The 19,476-nt window shown below is 40.8% G+C and overlaps 1 protein-coding gene across 2 annotated transcripts in view; it reads left to right on the top strand.

Annotated features, from left to right (window-relative positions):
* The window catches only part of ZCCHC17 (zinc finger CCHC-type containing 17), a 53,163-nt gene that overhangs the window by 28,073 nt on the left and 5,614 nt on the right, over nt 1-19,476 (top strand). For both annotated transcript variants that reach the window (XM_079776214.1, XM_079776213.1), the window contains exons 5-7: nt 1,667-1,758; nt 5,095-5,195; nt 6,996-7,138. In XM_079776214.1, the coding sequence (XP_079632340.1) occupies nt 1,667-1,758; nt 5,095-5,195; nt 6,996-7,138 (336 nt within the window). The remainder of the gene's footprint in view (nt 1-1,666; nt 1,759-5,094; nt 5,196-6,995; nt 7,139-19,476) is intronic.

The following is a 19,476-nucleotide window of genomic DNA, read 5'->3' as shown; positions in this document are numbered from 1 at the left end:
AATGTGATTAACAATTGTCCTCATGTATATAGAGGATCTAGACCAAATCCAAAGGAGATCTAGCTCAGTGGTCGGCAAACTGCGGCTCGCGAGCCATATGCGGCTCTTTGGCCCCTTGAGTTTTTAGCAAAGGCTGGCTTAGGAGTACCCTAATCCTATCTAATAAAAGAGTAATATGCAAATTGACCATCACTCCAACAATAAGATGGCCGCCCCCATGTGGACACAAGATGGGCCAGCAGTGGAGGGCAGTTAGGGGTGACTGGGCCAGCAGAGGAGGGCATTTGGGGGTGACCAGGCCAGCAGGGGAGGGCAGTTGTGAGGGAGCAGGCCTGCAAGGGAGGACAGTTGTGGGGGGGACCCAGGCCTGCCGAGGAGGGCAGTTGGGGGGGACCAGGCCGGCAGAGTAGGGCAGTTGGGGGGGGACAAGGCCTGCAGAAGAGGACAGTTGCGGGGGGGACAAGGCCTGCAGGGGATGACAGTTGCGGGGGACCAAGCCTGCAGGGGAGGGCAGTTGGAGGGGACCAGGCCTGCAGGAGGAGCAGTTGTGGACAATCAGGCCAGCAGGGGAGGGCAGTTACGGGTGACCGGGCCGGCAGAGGAGCACAGTTGGGGGTGACTAGGCCTGCAGGGGAGGGCAGTTGGGGGGGACCAGGCCTGCAGAGGAGGGTAGTTGTGGGGGGACCCAGGCCTGCAGGGGAAGGCAGTTGGGGGGGACCAGGCCTGCATGGGAGGATAGTTGGGGGGGACCCAGGCCTGCAGGGGAGGGCAGTTGGGGGGGGGACCCAGGCCTGCAGGGGAGGGCAGTTAGGGGTAACCGGAACGGCAGAGGAGCGCACTTGCGGGGTGACCCAGGCCTGCAGGGGAGGGCAGTTGGGGGCAATCGGGCCAGCAGGGGAGCAGTTAGGTGTCTATCAGGCTGGCAGAGGAGTGGTTAAGGAGTGATCAGGCTGGCAAGCAGAAGCGGTTAGGGGCAATCAGGCAGGCAGGCGAGCAGTTGGGAGCCAGCAGTCCTGGATTGTAAGAGGGATGTCCAACTGCCTGGTGGGATCGGGCCTAAACAGGCAGTTGGACATCCCTCAAGGGGTCCCAGATTGGAGAGGGTGCAGGCTGGGCTGAGGGACACACGCTCCCCCCGTGCACGAATTCATGCACCGGGCCTCTAGTTAAGTTAATAATAATGTACCTACCTATATAGTTTAAGTTTAAAAAATTTGGCTCTCAAAAGAAATTTCAATTGTTGTACTGTTGATATTTGGCTCTGTTGACTAATGAGTTTGCCGACCACTGATCTAGCCTATTGGAATGTTCTGAAACCCATTCTGCGCTTATGGATCTCTCGATCATTATGCTGAATTTACCTGGAAGAAACAGCTTTTATTTTCTGCTGGGTTATTTTGACAGACCTTGGATTTGGGGACAACCTTTTTTGTCTTTCCCCCCAAGAGGGGCAAAAAGAGATGAAAACCATTTCCTAAAATTCTTCTACCACAGAGCCTGCCTATTATGCTTGTTAGCACCACCAGTGCTCTTAGCACAGGACCTTGGCTATTAGAGGAGTACTGTTTGTTGTGACGACAAAAATTTCTATTCTTAGATAATTCTAGATCAGTGGTCTAAATGATGTACTTTGACCTTTTGGTGACTTTGTTTTCATCTTTTTCAGATGAAAAATGATAGGATAAAAGTATCTCTCTCCATGAAAGTTGTCAACCAAGGGACTGGGAAGGACCTCGACCCCAACAACGTTATCATTGAGTAGGTAAAAGGTTTGGAAAGGCTAACATTCTTCTACCTCTCAAACCATGGAGTGCTATAGTGAATCAGGCTGACGGGAAACCCTGCCATTTATAGACTGTGTATTGATGAGCTCTATAACCTCTCTGTCCTTGGTTTTTAGAGGTACTAGTATAGTGTTATATATAATACTTGTAACATGCAAAGCTCCCAGCACCGAAGTGCTCCGTTGTGGGTTTTGTTTCTTTTCCCTTACTCTTTTTCTGCTTCTGCCCTTTAGCCAGTCAACAAGCAAGTATTCATGAAGTACCTGTTATTTGCTACTCTCCTAGCATTGGGACTAAAAAAGGAAGAGACCCAGTGGGAGGGGAGGGTAATCTAGGAGCAATTCCAATAGGGTTTAGATGCCTGTGTCTTGGGATACACTGTATTCTGAATACTACATCTTACTTTCACTGGCTCTTCTTTTTTTTTAAATATATTTTTATTGATTTCAGAGAGGAAGAGAGAGGGAGATAGAAACATCAATGATGAGAGAGAATCATTAATCAGCTGCCTCCTGCACGTCCCTCCACTGGGGATCGAGCCCGCAACTCGTGCATGTGTTGTTGACCGGAATTGAACCCGGGACCCTTCAGTCCACAGGCTGATGCTCTATACACTGAGCCAAACCAGCTAGGGCTGATTGGATCTTCTGACTTTTAATTTGGCAGTGGAAGATTTTCTATTTATGTAGGATAATGTCTGGTGATACAGGGAATTTACCATCTGTATTTCTTGAATATATGCCAGTGATTTCTAACCAGGGGCTCCTAGGTCCTTTTTTGTTGTTATTGTTCTTTTTATTTTCTATTTTTCCCCCTAGATCCTTAAAACCTCTTCAAAAGGAGTCTTGAGGATTTATTCACTGTTTCCAGTGTTTCAGAAAGCCAACCAAAATCATACATTTATCCTCACATTAACCATGACATTATGTTGTTGCTATTGATGATAAAGTATCATATTTACCTCATACTAATCAGGTGCTCTCTATGATAGTTATGATATCAATTTTTAGAAAATAATAAAAAAAATGTTGCATGAGTGATATCTTGATGGCGAAAAGTTTGGAAACCCCACGTTTATTGTACTCAGTGAAATCACTTTGGATATGAAGGTATTTTACCTAAAAGGAAGGGAAGTGATATTTATTGAATACATACTATGTGCCAGGTATTGTGCAAGGCAATGTATGTACATTAGTGCATCTGATTCTCAAAACAACCTGCAAAGTAGATATTTTCTCCATTTTACTTTATATCTCTAGTCTCTAACGTGATGCTTGGTAATAACTTGCCTAGGGTTTTATAGCAAATCATAGTGGGTTAGGATTTTTAATCTTTCTCCCTGTCATTAAAGCTAATCCCCTTTATACTACATGATGCTTCTAGCAGTTGCATGTAATTTACAGAGTTTTTCATATATCTGTAATTTAGTCTCTAAATATTGACATGTTTGTAGGGCTGATTATTGACAAAACACTTTCCATTTATAGTAGGAATCTTTTATAACTCTGCTCAGAAATGCTTTCTAATTCTGGCATTTATCAATTGCATTATAATAAATTGTTTCCACTCCAAATAATTTTATGCTGTGCAGCCTCATTAAAAACCAGTGAAATTTCCCAAAGCCACCTTTGTAAGGGTAAAATATGAAAATAAGTAAGATAAAAGAGCTACCTCTTTCTCAAAACAAGAATAGGGAAGGGAAAGGGCTCCCTGGGTTTACACTGGATGTGTTTCCATGTATAGACTGTTTCTAGTAATAACCAAGTGGAAACAGTACTTTGTTGTAAACTGTTTGTAGAGCTGCATCCAGGAAAGAAGCATGGCATGGTGAAATGATGACAGGTTTTAGAGTAGACCTGAATCAGAAAAAGTTCTAGTTCTTCCCCAGAGTAGTATGACTTTGAGCAGATTATCTAGCCTCCCTGAACTATAACTTCTTCACTATAAAATGACACCTACCTCTCAGAAATGATAGAATGATTTAAATAAAATCTTGTTTGTAAAGAGCCTAGCTTATTGTTTAGTCTATCATAGAAACTTAATTTATAATAGCTAATTGTGGTTACTGTTTTAAAATGTCTCTTTGTTTTTCTTCTAATATCTGAAATTATCATATCTTTTCTTTTGAAAGAATAGATAAGACCCATGAGAAAATGCGCTACATCTTAACTTTCTTATCTCCCATAGTACCTGGTGTATAGCAGTCATTTAGTTAGTGCATTCATTTATTCCTTTATTCAACAAGTGTTTATTGGGTTCATATTCTGTTTGAGATACAATGGCAATACCAAGATTTCTGCCCAAGAACCTTACTGTCTAGTGTAATGAAATAATTATGCAAGTAACTTTAATATAAGGCAACAAGTAATAAGTGCTAAAAGAGTGGTTGAAAGAAAGGATTCTAGTCCTGGCCCAGTGTCGCTCAGTAGGTTGGAGCATCGTCCCATACACCTAAAGGTCACGGGTTCTATTCCCAGTCAGGGCACATATCTAGGTTGTGAGTTCAATCCCTGGTTGGGGCATGGAAGGCAACCAGTGTTTCTCTCTCCCTCTCCCTCCCTCATTCCCTTCCTTCCTCTTTCTCTAAAATATCAATGAGCATGCCCTCAGGTGAGGATTAAAAAAAGAAAGAAAGAAAGGATTCTAGGAATTAGCTTGAAGAGAAAGAGTTGATTTAAGGCCCTGGTGATCAGAGAAGAAGTGGCATTTGAGCTAGTTCTTGAGGAATGGATACGATTTTGTCAGGCAGCAGGGGAAGGAATGGCATTCGAGGCAGTAGAAGTGGTTTGAGGAGCCTGGCCATTGTGGTTCAGTGGTTGAGCATCAACCCATGAATCAAGAGGTGTCCATCTGGAGACAGTAGAGTAGTCTGGGTGGCTAGAGCATATTGTACAAGTAAAGATGCGGCTGGAAAAATAGGTTAGCCGGTAAAAGGACTTGAATGCCAAAGTAAGGAATTTGGACTTGTTTTTCCAGGAAGTCTTTAAAGGTCTTTTATATCCAGGCGTGACTTTGTAAGGGTTGTAGGGGACTTAGCAAGGTGCATAATTATCTCTTTATCCTCTGTGCATCAATGAGATGAAGTCTAGTTTCATTCATAATTATTAATTCAGAGCCTTGTCCTGAATGAAAAAAGTCTATTTCACGCCATTGCTTTTAGTGCCCATCTCCTTATGCCCAACACTTTTCCTTCTTTCTCCCTTCTACCTGCCAAAAGCAAAACAAAAACCCAACATACAGCATTACCTTGTAGTATCTCTGGCCACATCTCTTAAGCGGGCCCACTGTCACAGTATCCTTTTCATTACAGGCAAGAAGAGAGGCGGAGGCGGTCCTTCCAGGATTACACTGGGCAGAAAATCACCCTTGAGGCTGTCCTGAACACTACCTGTAAGAAGTGTGGCTGTAAAGGTAAGGTGAAGCCTCTGCCATTTCAGTCTGTCTCTCCTTGTGGGCGGACCCTGTACTGGATGAGTAAGTAGCCTAGTGAGTTTAGTTCACCCTGTTTTTAAGCCAAGTGATGGCTTGACCTGTTCATGCTGTTATTCCTACCAGACTTACATCAGAGTTCATGGCTTGCTACTTTTTCTGTTTCGTTTTCTGAATGCTAGCCCTGCTGCTGGCTCTGGTGGTGACACTATTATACTATCACCACCTCTTCTCACCTCTCTGCAGCTAATGCCCTACTTGGGCAAGGCCCCAGGTACTCTGCCAGGAAGGTAAGAGTGTTGGATTATGATTAACACTGTAATACATTTTATCTCCAAAGGATCATTATTGTTCTGCTGCAATAATTAAGCAACTTAGAAATATATTCCTTAAGGATTCAAGTTAACCCTTTCTTGCTCATCTCTTTAACTTCAGAGTTCTGAATGCAGTATCCTTTTAGTAATAAAGAACACTCTCTAGTCATTTCCTTTTAGCTCTGCTTCCTCAGGTTTCCTCTAGTCTTACTCAAATATTAAAGAGCTCTTTCAGCCTGACTTCCTGTTGGAGCTGTAATGAGAGGGATTGCCAACTTCTCATTTCAGAGTGGCCTCAATTTGTCACCACTTCTCCCGAGCTTTCCATCTACTTAGCCTTGTTGATTTTTCTACAGAGACTGATAGCATACTTGTGCCCTGGTTGAGGTTGTGGGGGTTAAGCCCCTATTTATCATTAATGTACAGGGAGGAAGGAAAAATGAAATGGAGAGAAAGAATACTTCCTCAGGGGAATTGTGGGAGCATTCCAAATATTTGGAAAACTATTCTGTATTCTTCTTTCAGGCACCATCCAGCTTCTGGATTCAGAGTTACAAAGTTGTTTACATGTTCCTTTTGATGGTTTTATCCAATTCTGTGTGCCCCTGAGATAGGGTCTACAGTAAGCTCAGGCAAAACCAGCTCTGTAGGAACTGTTAAAGGGGCCCTTGATAGCACTGTAGGCTCAGGGAAGGTGTACCTTCAGCTTGTGTCCATCAGGTGTAATATGAGGCAGAGAAGAATAATGAGAGATGGAATTTGGCTAGTCAGCAAAGGCTGGGCCAAAGGTGGTTGGTTTTGGTGCAGCAGAAAGAGTATAGGGCAGTGGGGGCACAAGACCCTAGGTAAGTTTTACTTCTGCTGCTATCTGTGTGACCTTGCACTACTTCTCTACTCTGGGCCTTCATGTCCTCTGCAAATGCAGTGTTGGATTTGATTATCTCTAAGGCCCTTGCCAGACCTGACAGTCTGTGCATGTCAAATGCCCTAGGTGACTGTGCCTGTCTCTCTGTGTGTTAGCTTGGATGCTGCCTTCCTGCCAGCTGTCTGAGAGCTATCTTTCTTAAGGACCTTGGTCTGCCACTTGGCTCACTCTGCTAAACATTCTGCTCTCTGGAACAACCTTTTGTTGTGAGGAATAAGTTCCAAATAGATCTTTAAAAATTACTAAGCTTCATTGCTAATAGAGGGCAGTACCAGCCTGCATCCTCGTCTGTATCTTCTGCCATTTCCAAAGCAGCGCTAGTGTTTCCCACAGCTTCAGGACCAGCTGCAAGTCAGGCTCTGGTTGAGTGAGCAATGTCATTTTGAGGTGACAGAAAATCTGTTCCAAATCCAATAGCTGCTCTGAATGAACTTGGTAATACCTCCTGAACCAGCTAGCCCTTCCAGGAGACTCTGGGGAAGATTGACCTGCTGAGAGGAACGACTCCTTTTTCCTCCCAACTTTTCTACTTCTCTTCTGCAGGCCACTTTGCAAAGGATTGTTTCATGCAACCAGGTGGGACCAAATACTCTCTGATACCTGATGAGGATGAGGAGAAGGTAGAGGCAAAGGCAGCAGATTTTGATAAGGCTGACCCTACAAAGAATTCTAGGAAAAGAAAGAAGGTGAGTGCTATCTTGCTTTTATTTTATTTATCATGTTTTTTGTTTTAGAATGAAAATGTACTTTGCACAGAAATGTAAGAAATGCTGAAAAACATAAAGAATATTAGGATCTCCTGTAATCTTTCTACCCAGGGAAGCTCTTATAGTATTTTTGGTATGTTCTAATGTTTTTATAGGTAATAATTAATACACACACACACAGACACACACACATATGTATAAATGTGTGTGTGTGTGTGTGTGTGTGTGTGTGTGTGTATATATATATATATATATATATATATATATATATATATGCACAAAATTATAGTCATCCTAGACATAATTTATACCCTAGTTCTTCAAAAACTTGATTTAAGAGCCACTGTGTGATGTTTTATTTAATAACTAGAGGCCTGATGCATGAAATTTGTGCAAGGGTAGGCCCTTGCAGCCCCAGCTTTGTCCGGAAGGTTGTCCAGACGGTTGTTCTGCTGTTCAGTCTAATTAGCTTATTAGCTCTTTATTATATAGGATTTTTCTATTGTTGGATATTTTTTATTATTTCCAACCTAAATTTTTGGCCACATATCTTACTGTTTTCTTTGGTTATATTCTTAAAAAGATTACTGAATTAGGGCTTTAAGGCTCTTGATCCATTTTGTCAAATTATTATTCCAGAAAGTGGTGGATGAGCGTGCCTGTCTCAGTATGTTCTGTCTCTTATCTACGTAGTACTTACAGCAGAAGAATTCATAAAACAGACATTGTGGTGCACAAAACTGCATTTGTAATTTGTCGCATGATACACAGAGGAAATGAAAAACTATGCAATGGTTTGGTCACGAGATAGTGGTTCTCATGCTGTACAGTGTTTTTCTAATTGTGGCCAGTTATTAAGTGTGGGGGTTTTGATTTGTTTTGTTTAAAGCTTTAGCAGACTTTTGTTGCGGTCAACTTGTTTCAGACATTGCAAACTGAGGAATACAAAAACTGTGATCAAGTCCTTGCTCTCAGTGTGCATTATCTTACAAATTAAGTATTATCTTCACCCTGGCTGGCATGGCTCAGTGGTTAGAGTATCAGTCTGCCAACCAAAGGGTCTCAGTTTCAATACCGCCAAAGGTACATACCTGGGTTGCAGTTCCCTGTGGGGTTGGGTTGTGTGCGAGAGGCAATCAATTGATATGGTTCTCTCGAATCAATGTTTCTCTCCTCTCTCTGCCCCCCCTTTCCACTTTCTCTAAAAATCAATGGAAAAAATACCCTCGTGTGAGGATCAACAAAAATAAATAAGTAAGTAAGTAAATAAATAAATAAAGTATCTTCCATTGAGGATTAACAACAACAAAAAAAGTCTTCATTCTATACGTGAGAAAATGGGTGTATTTTAACATTATAAGAATTAGCTAAATATATGAATAATAATTTATTGATCTGTATTTTCTCTCCCTGGGTGATAACATCCTTTCTAAGACTTTGTCTCGATGGCATCCACATACCTAACTAGTATCTCAAACTTTGGCTTCGAGTCCATCAGATGTAAATTTGAGGCCCATACCAGCTATGTAAATTTGGGCTCTCTAACTTCAATTAATTTTCAAAGTGTGATTGTTCTGGTCTTTGATGAGAGTGTTCCTTGCAGAGGGATACCCAGCTCCCAAAAATAGATATAAAGTACTGACAAATAAGTGCTTAATTAATGTTGGCCATCATAACTACCATTATCTTTTCTTTAGCCCTCCTTCCTACACATACACACACATACTCACCCCCATCACCATAAAAACAACAACCCAAACTCTGGTTTCTATCCTTCTGTCTTGCATTACTTGTTTTAATGATACCTCAATTATGTTTTTTCCACTCCCACTGCTACTGTGCATTTCATCCTCTCACAACTCACATTTAGACTGTTGAACTAGCTTAGGGAGATTTTTAAAATGTATATTTTGTTGCCAACCTCTCAGTATCAAGTTCACAGACCCTGGCCTCTGACTTTGTTTTAAAAGCACCTTCTTTATCTCATTGATTGATTCTCTTCATTATCATGATTTTTCACCCTCTGCTTTAACTCTGAATGTTGGAGTGCACCAAGGCTGTCTCATTACTCCCTTCTCTTTTCTGGCTACCTTCTCCCTAGGTAATCTCTTCCTGTTCTGTGGTTTTGCGTACAATTTTATGTGAATAATCCCCAAATTAAGTGTTTGTATCCTTTTAAAAAAATCCAAATCTGTAATTCTATCCCTCACTTTTTCTCTGGAACCTTAGGTTTAGATATTTGACTGCCCACTTGACATCTTTGACCAAACTTAACACACCCCATATTTTAAAATTTCCTACCCAAAGCTGCTCCTTCTACATTCTGCTCTATCTCAGTGAATAGATCACCATTCACCCAGTTGCTTAAGCCAAAATCTGCAGCCTTTGTGTATGTTTGTTTTTTAATTGTAGTAAAATACAGATAACATAAATTTTATCATCTTAACCATTTTGAAAGTGTACATTCTTTGACATGAAGTAAATTCATACTGCTGTGCAGTCAGTACTGCCATTTATTTCCAGAACTCTTTTCATCTTGCAAAACTGAAAGTCTATACACGTTAAATAATAATTCCTCATTTTCGCCTGCCCCAACCCCTGGTAACCACTATTCTGCTTCTGTCTCTATGATTTAGACTTCCCTAGAAACCTCATTAAGTGGAACCATACAGTCTTTGTCTTTTTGTGACTGTCTTGTTTGACATAGTATAATGTCCTCAGGGTGTAGCGTGTGTCAGAATCTCCTTAATATTTCATGTAAGTACATACCATATTTTACTTATTCATTCATTCATTGTTGACACTTGGGTTGCTTCCACCTTTTGGCTGTTGTGAATAATGCTGCTATAAATATAGTTGTACAAATATTTCTTCCAGACCCTGCTTTCCATTCCTTTGGGGATATACCCAGAAGTAGAGTTGCTGGATCATATATGGTGATCCTATTTTGAAAAAATTATCTTTTTAAGGAATCACTGTACTGTTTTTCACAGTGACTGCACCATTTCACATTCCTACCAACAGTGCAGAGGATTCCAATAGAGTGTAGTGTTTTATAATTGTCACTTAGGTAAAAGTGGTTGTTGGTGGTGTTCAGTTCTTTTATGTCTTTTCTCATTTAATTTTTTAATTCCCCAAAGAGGGTTGTTAAAATATCCAATCAGACCATATATCTTCCTGTTTAAAATTCTTCAATGATGCCCTAGCCAGTTTGGCTCAGTGGATAGAACATCGGCCTGTGGCCCTGGTCAGAGCTTGTGCAAGAGGCAACTGATTGATGTGTTTCTCTCACATTGATGTTTCTCTCTGTCTTTCCCTCTCTCTTCCACTCTCCCTAAAAATCAATGGAAAAATATCTTCTGGCGAGGATCAACAACAGCAACAAAAATTTTTAGTGATTTTTTCATTATACTTAAAATCCAGAATGCCTCCTGTGGAAACAAATTGTCTAACCCTATCCCTTTTCAGCTACAACCCTTACCTGGTAGTAACTTATATCTAGCTAAAACATTGTTTTGTCTTTTTTATGTGTTTATTATTTTTTATTATATATCTTTTATTGATTTCAGAGAATAAGGGAGAGGGAGAGAGAGATAGGAACATTAATGATGAGAATCATTGATCAGCTGCCTCTTGCATGCCCCAAAAAGGGATTGAGCCTCCAACCCAGGCATATGCCCTTGACCAGAATCGAACCCGGGACCCTTCAGTCCACAGGCTGATGCTCTATCTACTGAGCCAAACCAGCTAGGGCTATGTGTTTATTTTTATAGTTATCTTCTATGTTGGCAAGGGATGTAAGATTTATATTTACAGTTGTGTTAATAAAGTTTCCCTTTTCAAGAAAAACTTTTTAAAGTAAAAAGAAAAATAATAAAATTTTAAGTAAACAAATAGCAAGTTGTAAACACATGGAAGAAAAATTGTGGCAATATTATAGCAATAACTAGCACTTGGAAAACATTGATTTAGAGCAGTGGCAGTTTTATTTTAGTTTGGTAATATTCTGTGAATCAAAGAAATAGAAATTAGCAAAAGTCCCTGTTTCTAGTGCCTTCCAGAAGCCTTCTGCAAACCTTTAGCATTGCCAGATTTAGCCTAGTTCCTTCACAGAGGCAACCCTGGATCCACCCAGCCTGCAGTATTGCTTTATTTTGAACATAGGACTTGGCTTTACATACCTTTATTTCTTGAAGTTTCTGAAGCTTCCTTGTAGAGATCTGAGGACTTGATTTAAAGAGGGAAAAGGGAAGTTTCCACTACGTAATTTTAGAGACCTGATGCACAAAATTCATGCAAGAGTAGGCCTTCCTTCCCCCAGCTGATGGCACCAGCTTCCCTCCAGCACCCAGAACCCTGGCTTCCCTCGCAGCCCCAGCTTTATCCGGAAGGTCATCTGGTCTAATTAGCATATTATGCTTTTATTATTGTACACTAGTGGCCCGATGCACAAATGAAGATTCATGCAAGAATGGGCCTTCGTTCCCCTGGCTGCCAGCACCACCTTCGCTCTGGCTGAAGCAGCCTTTCCGCTCCGGCCTGGAGCCCCCTTTCTGCCTTCCCACGCTGCCCAGAGGCCAGGAGTGGCTGGGGTGGTGCAGAACACCTACTTCCTGCCCCCAGCTCAGCACCTGTCTATGCAAATTAACCTGTCATCTTTGTTGGGTTAATTTGCATACTCACTCCTGATTGGCTGGTGGCGTTGCAAAGGTACGGTCAATTAGCATGTTATTCTTTTATTATATAGATAATAAAAGGCTATTATGCAGATTGACCAAATGGCAGAAACGACCAGTCACTATGACGCACACTGACCACCAGGGGGCACACGCTCAATGCAGGAGCTGCCCCCTGGTAGTCAGTGCGCTCCCACAGGGGGAGCGCTGCTCAGTCAGAAGCTGGGCTCACGACTGAAGGCTGTCAGGCTGACGGCTTAGGCTGAGGCCCACTAAGCCTAAACCATCAGTTGGACATTCTCCGAGGGCTCCCAGACTGCAAGAGGGCTCAGGCCCGGGCTAAGGGACCCCCTGAGTGCACGAATCTCACGCACTGGGCCTCTAGTTGAAATATAAAAAAAAAGAAAGGCAGTCTATAATCTGACTATTTTACCAGAATTTATATTATTGTGGCACATATTTTCTACCAGCTGTTTTCCAAATGTTTTATCTAGGTGTAATAAAAATGTATGTACAGTTTTGTTTTCTGTTTTTTTACTTTGTCATAAGCATCTTTCCGTTTTTATCACATAGTCTCAATTCCACTTATTTGAAATGGCTGTACCATATTATATCAGGCAGGTGCTGGGGAATTGCATTTTTGGAGGCAGTAGAGGGTGGTACTTAAGAACCTGGGCAGAGGAAAACAGACTGCCCAGGTTTCATCACAGCTCTGTCCTCTCCTCATTGTGGAAGTTAGGTTAATTTCTGAATTTCTCTGAATCTGTTTCCCTATTTGTGAAATGGAAATAATAAGCATCAACTTCATAAGGTTATTAGGATGCATGTAAAACTCTGAGTACAGTGTCAGGCATACAGCAAAGCTCAATGTAAGTCAGCTACTAGTAGCTGTTGCTTAAAGATAGAGAGACTCTGTAGTCAGAGACTGGGTTTAAGTACAGACCTTGGGTTCAGGGTGCTCTGTATATATTCTAGATATCAATCCCTTATCAGTTATATGACTTGCAAATATTTTCTCCCATTCTGTGGATTGCCTTTTTACTCTGTTGCTAGAGTGTTGTCCCCATACACCAAGGTTGGGGGTTCGATCTCTAGTCAGGGCACATACAAGAAACCACCAATGAATGCATAAATAAGTGGAACAACAACTCGATGGATGTATCTCTCTCAAAAAAAAAAAAAATTGCCAAATTGTGTCATGAAACTTAAGAGTTTTATAGTTTTAACTCTTTTTTATAATTTTTTTTTTATTGGTTGATTTGAGAGAGAGAGAGAGAGAGAAAATAAAGAGACATTGATATTTGTTGCTCTACTTATTTATGCATTCATTGGTTGCTTGTATATATCCTGACTGGAGATCAAACCTACAACCTTGGCACATCAGAACAACACTAACCAGTTGAGCCTGGCTTTGACTATAGTTTTAACTCTATATTTAGTTTTTTATCCGTTTTGAAGGTTTTTTTTTGTTTGTTTTTGTATATAGTGTAAAGTAAGGGTCCAACTTCATTTTTCTTTACATGAGGATATCTAGTTTTCCTATCACCCTTTGTTGAAAAGACTGTTCTTTCCTTATTGAATGATCTTGGCATCCTTGTTGAAAAATCATTTGACTATATACCTGAGGGTTTATTTCTTACTCTCTGATCTATTCCATTGGTCTATATGTCTGTCTTTTTGCTAGTGCAACACTGTTTAGATTATTCATTGTAAATTTTGACATCAGGAAATGTGAGTTCTCCAACTTTGTTCTTCTTTTGCAAGATTATTTTGGGTATTTGTGGTTCCTTGAGATTCCGTATGAATTTTAGTATGTATTTTCTATTTCTACAAAACTGTCAATGAGATTTTGATAGACCTATCAAATGTATAGATTGCTTTGTGCATTATTGACATCTTAATCCATGAACAGATTTTTTTCCACTTATTTGTATTGTCTTTTGATTTCTTTCAGCAGTGTTTTATAGTTTTCAGAGTACAAGTCTTTTTGACTCCTTAATTAAGTTTATTCCTAAATATGTTATTCTTTTTTATGTTATTGTAAATGGAATTGTTTTCTTAATTTTGTTTTTTGATTGCTCATTGTTAATGTCTAGAAATGCAACTGATTTGGGAGTGTTGATTTTTGTATTCTGCAACTTTGTTGAATTCATTTATTAGTTCTAACAGGTTTTTGTGTGTGTGGGGGGGATCTTTATGATTTTTTGCATATGAGATCATGTCTGCAAACAGGTAATTTTCTTTAGTAGAGCTAGATTTTTTAACTCTGCTTTTATTTATATGTTCCAGGAATTTTTCTTTCTCTTTTAACCTTTCAGGATCTAAATGGTATTTGCCAGAATCCTAAAGTGGTTCTGTGGATATCTCATTTCTGTGGATCTTTGGTTAACTTGTTTTTGCATTGCTTAATACACTTGGTGCAATTAGTTATTGCTTGCTTCTAAGGCTGCTTTGAGATACATATTTCAGTTTTCTAAAACAATTACCTAGCATGTGCTAGATACGAAGCTCTTTATGATATTAGAGGAATGGTCTATGAACAATGGCGGTAATAATCATCATAACGTAAGTTAAAATATCTTTGTGTATGTGAACTTCTAACTCATGAGTCCGCTTTGTTTAAAAAGTGTTCCAGGGATTTGAAACCATTAAAACCTCCCCCTTGATGTCCACTGTTTTCCCCAAGATATCATCTAGCATCATCTTTTCACCTCATTGTTAATCCCTTCATTATCTTTTATGCCTTACATAAAATACTTTTATATTTTTATTTTGTTTTATGCCTATAGAATTCTATTATAGACTTCTATAATTGTATTATTATGCCACAGTTTTAGCTATTAGGAAAATGGAGATTAAGAAAAGTGTCTGTCTGACCTGAAGTCACACAACTATAAAAGATAGTGCTGAAATATGAACCCAGATCTTCAGATTACTAACCCAATATTCTTTTTTTGTACACCACACTTCAACCATTAATTAATTTAGCTCTTCAATTATTTATCTACTCAACAAATATGTATTGAGTGTCTCACATGGATCTGTTTTGTATTGTGTTAGGTGCTCATGATATCGGGACTCAGAGGGCACTTTCTTTGCTAGTTTTTGCCCTGTCACCAACTACTCTTAGCAACCATTTGATGTTATCTTTTGTTCACAACCGTAAATCACGATTCTAGGCCTCCTGTCTGTTTTCTTTTACCCTCTAAATCTTTGATTCCAACAGGAGGTTGGTTTCCTTATCAGTAAAATCTTCTAACTCATCTGGATGTTTTGAAGTGTGTAAGAATGTTAGATTCGGATACCTGTTCTAACATGAGTTGACTCTGGGAGCCAAATGTGGAACTGAGTAGGTTCATCTGAAGGGGAATGCCTTCCGCAGTCCATGTTGCCAAATAAAATTGTGGGTAGCAGGAATGCCTAGTGTGTGGAAGGCATATATGGTGGACATCTAACTTAAAATGAAATGAAGGTCATACATAGCACCTACATTCAAGCAGCTAATCGCATAAGGAGAACGATAAGCAGCCAACGTATATCTGGTGGCAAAGGACAGACACTCACTACAAGGGGATTATTGGACCTCACAGAAATCCAATGATAGGCAGTGAAGTATGGCTGGGCCATACAGAACTGGAATCAGAAAGGAACAGGCTGTTGGGCTCTCATCTCTGCTTCTTCACATGACTGCTTCATTGTCTCACTTTCTGTAGTCTGGTGAAGGGGAATGCTTAATTAAGTAAAACCTCTAAGGCAGGAGAAGGTGCTAGGCATGTTGGGGAACCAGGAAATGGCCCAGGATAAAGAAAGGATGTCACCTGTTCCAAATAATGGCAGGCACATAATAGGCATGCACTAGCCACCTTTGAATAGTCTCCATGATCTCTGCTATCTGTATAGCTCCTCCGGTTCCATTGCTCAGTGAAACCTGCCCTCAGTTTGGAGAGTAATGGGGACTGACTCCTACTCCTCCTGGTAGGTAGTAATGAAGGGAGCGGGGGCAGGAGTAAGAAAATCTTCTAGTCCTGAGCCCACCAACTCTTTTTCTTTTTTAAAACTTCAGTTAAAATACCATGACATATTTATTGATTTCGGAGAGGAAGAGAAACATCAATGATGAAAATCATGGATCGGCTGCCTCCTACAGGATGGGGATGGAGCCCGCAACCCGGGCATGTGCCCTGACCAGGAAAGGAACTGGGACCTCCTGGTTCACAGGCCGATGCTCTAACCACTGAACAACATTTTTTTTATTCTGCTCTCCCCTCCCCTGTGTCTGTCCCTAAGACCTGAAACTGACAGCCACCCTAAGTCAGTCAGTGTCGTGGCTGTGGGGCTGCTGTCGCACTGGAATGGAACCTGTCAGCCACAGCACGGCCACAGGTCACAAACAGTGCTGCCCCAACTCTTTTTAAAAAGGGGAAAGAGCCGAAACCGGTTTGGCTCAGTGGATAGAGCGTCGGCCTGCGGACTGAAGGGTCCCAGGTTCGATTCCGGTCAAGGGCATGTACCTTGGTTGCGGGCACATCTCTGGTGGGGGGTGTGCAGGAGGCGGCTGATTGATGTTTCTCTCTCATCAATGTTTCTGGCTCTCTATCCCTCTCCCTTCCTCTCTGTAAAAAATCAATAAAATATATTAAAAAAAATAAAATAAAATCCTCACCCAAGGATATGTTTAAAAAAAAAGGGGGGGGGAAAGATGTGGGGGATCTGAAGAGAAACCAGATTACCACCCCCCCAAAAACTCTTTGTTTTTATCAAGTATGCATGTATTGAATGTATAACCTTGTCCAAAAATCTAGTATGCATCGGTTTAGTTCTACATACTGATTTGGTACCATGACAATTTTTATTCCAGTGTCTGAAAACTGTAAGTAATTTTTGTTGGACATAATTAGGACAAGAGGAAACTTTTTCAAATGGAAATGGGATATGAAGTGGTTGGCAAAATTCGAATAGAGGTTTTTGTAATGAAGCCCTGAAAATTTTTCCAGGAACCTGTGGTCTGGGCTTTGCTGGCCTCTTTTACTTGTCATATGCCATCATGAGTCTTTCTGAATCAGTGCTATATTTTGAGCAAGCATGTGCCTCGAGTCTCAGGCTGTCCACTGATTATAGTGAAGTTTAGCTATGTTGATCCAGAATATAATTTTATTCTTTTGATGTGGCCACTATAATTACTTTCTGCTGAATTATATATGGAAGAACAGAAAGAGGAATGTCATCCCTTGGCTGCAATACTGGCTCTGTCCTGTTGTCCAGAGAACTTCTGGTGCCCATCTGAGAGAGAGATTGCCAGTCCTGGGTCCATTTTGCTTGAGCACCGAGTCATCCAGTACAGCCTGAGTTCCTTTAAGACTCTTCACAATCTGTCCAATTTCCCAGTAGCATCTCTCACAGTCCCTTCCCATACACTGTATTCCAAGCTGATTCATTAAAAGAGCATCTGCTGCCCTGGCTGGTGTGGCCCAGGTGGTTGAGCATCGTCCCATGCACCGAAAAGGTCATTGGTTCGATTCCCGGTTGGGGCACATGCCTGGGTTGCGGACTTGATCCCTAATGATGTTTCTCTTTCACATCGATGTTTCTCTCTCTCCTTCTCCCTTCTTCTCTCTCTAAAATCAATAAAGAAAAAGCATATTAAAAGAGCATCTACTGTGTGCCAAGCTGTGTTCTGGTCACTGCAAGTACAATAGTGAATGAAACAGGTAAAATCCCTGTTTTCATGTACCTACATTCTCACAGGGTCACAGACAATAAATTGCTAAACCAAATACAAAATAGAAATATGTCAAGTAGTGATAGGTTTTATGGAAAAAGACTAATTTGGTTATGAGAGATAGGGAGTACTAGAATGGGGGCAGGTGGGAGAGGTGACTTGACATTTAGATAGGGTAGTAAGGGCAGGCCTTTTTCATAAAGCATCCTTTGAGTGGATATTTGAAGAAAGTGAGAAAGCAAGCTACTCATAAGTGGAGACAGAGCTTTTCAGTAAGTACAGTAGCTGGATGTTGGCATGTTTCAGGAACAGTAAAGAGGCTGGTGCAGCTGGAGTGAAGTGAATGAGAAGAGAGGAAGTTAGAGGAAGCCCAGGGCTATCCAGAAGAATATGAAGACTTCACCTTTCGTGTGGAGTAAGATGAATGTCATTAGAGGTTTTGACTAGATGGATGACATGTTCTAACTTACCTTTTAAGAGAATTATTTTGGCTGCTATGCGTAAACTAGATAGTCAGAAAGCAAGAGTGGGAGCAATTAATGACCATAGTTAATAACCCAGGTGAGAGGATGGTGGCTTAGACTAGAATGAGGGTGGGGGTGGTGAGAAGGGAATTGAAGTGTGGCTCAATTTTGAAGGTAGAGCTGACAGAACTTGTTGAGTAATTGGTTATTAGTTAGGAAAGAGAACAGTTAAAGATGACTAACTGGAAGATTTGAGTTAAGAGGAGAATGTAGAAGAATGGGAGTGGGTTTTAGTTTGAGTTGCTATATATGAATATGGGAAAGAAAGCTGGGAGTAGCCCTAACCATTTTGGCTCAGTAGATAGAGCGTCGGCCTGCGGACTCAGGGGTACCAGGTTCGATTCCGGTCAAGGGCATGTACCTTGGTTGCAGGCACATCCCCAGTAGGGGGTGTGCAGGAGGCAGCTGATTGATGTTTCTCTCTCATTGATGTTTCTGATTCTCTCTCCCTCTCCCTTCCTCTTTGTAAAAAATCAATAAAATATATTTTTTTAAAAAAAAGAAAGAAAAGAAAGCTGGGAGGAGGCAAGACATGTGAGTTGGGATGCCTATCAGATATACACATGGATGTGTAGAGTAGGCAGTTGAATGTATAGTTCAGAGTTAAAGGAGAGGCTCAGGTAAGAGATACAAATTTAGAGAGAATATAGTCAATAGTGTAACAACTTTGTATGATAACAGAAGGTAACTGGACTTATTGTGGGTTTCACTTTGTAATGTATGTAAATATTGAATCACCACATTGTATATCTGAAACTAATATGATATTGTAAGTCAATTATATTTTATTTTTTAAAAAGAGACATGAATTTGGGATACATGTAGATGATGTTTAAATTCATATATGAGATCACCTGCAGAGTAAATATAGGGAAGAGAAGGGGTTTGAGGACTTGAGCCCCAGAGTGCTCTAACTTTTATAGATATTATGGAGATGAGGATGAACCAGCAAAGAAGATTGAAAAGGAACAGCCAGGGAAGTCGGTGGAAAAATAAGAGAATGTGGTAGATGAAATGAGGAATGTGTTGTAAGGAAAACGGACTCTGTTGAATGCAACTGATCAAGTAAATGAGGCCCAAGAATTGACCATGGATTTGGCTATGGGAAGGTCATGGGTAACTTGGACAAGAGCTATTTCAGTAAAATGGTGGGGTAGCAAGCTGGTTAAAGTAGTTCAGAGGGTTTTTGTTTATTTATTGTTGGGAATGAGCCAGTAAAGAGGAAAAATTGATGCAAAAGAGAGGGGACAATCCCTGGACCGATGTTGAGTAGGAGAGAAGGGATGGGATCCAGTGCATAGTTAATAAGCCACACAGGATACTTTGTCACTCTTGAAAGATCCTTCAAGCATTTGCCTCATTCTGTCTTCCCTTTGGCTGGAAGGCCCTTGCTTCCCT

This window comes from Cnephaeus nilssonii (assembly GCF_951640355.1).
Source record: "Cnephaeus nilssonii genome assembly, chromosome: 7".
NCBI classification, from domain to species: Eukaryota; Metazoa; Chordata; class Mammalia; order Chiroptera; family Vespertilionidae; genus Cnephaeus; species Cnephaeus nilssonii.
Note: the sequence above shows the minus strand (reverse complement) of the source record. Positions and strands in the feature narration are given on the sequence as shown.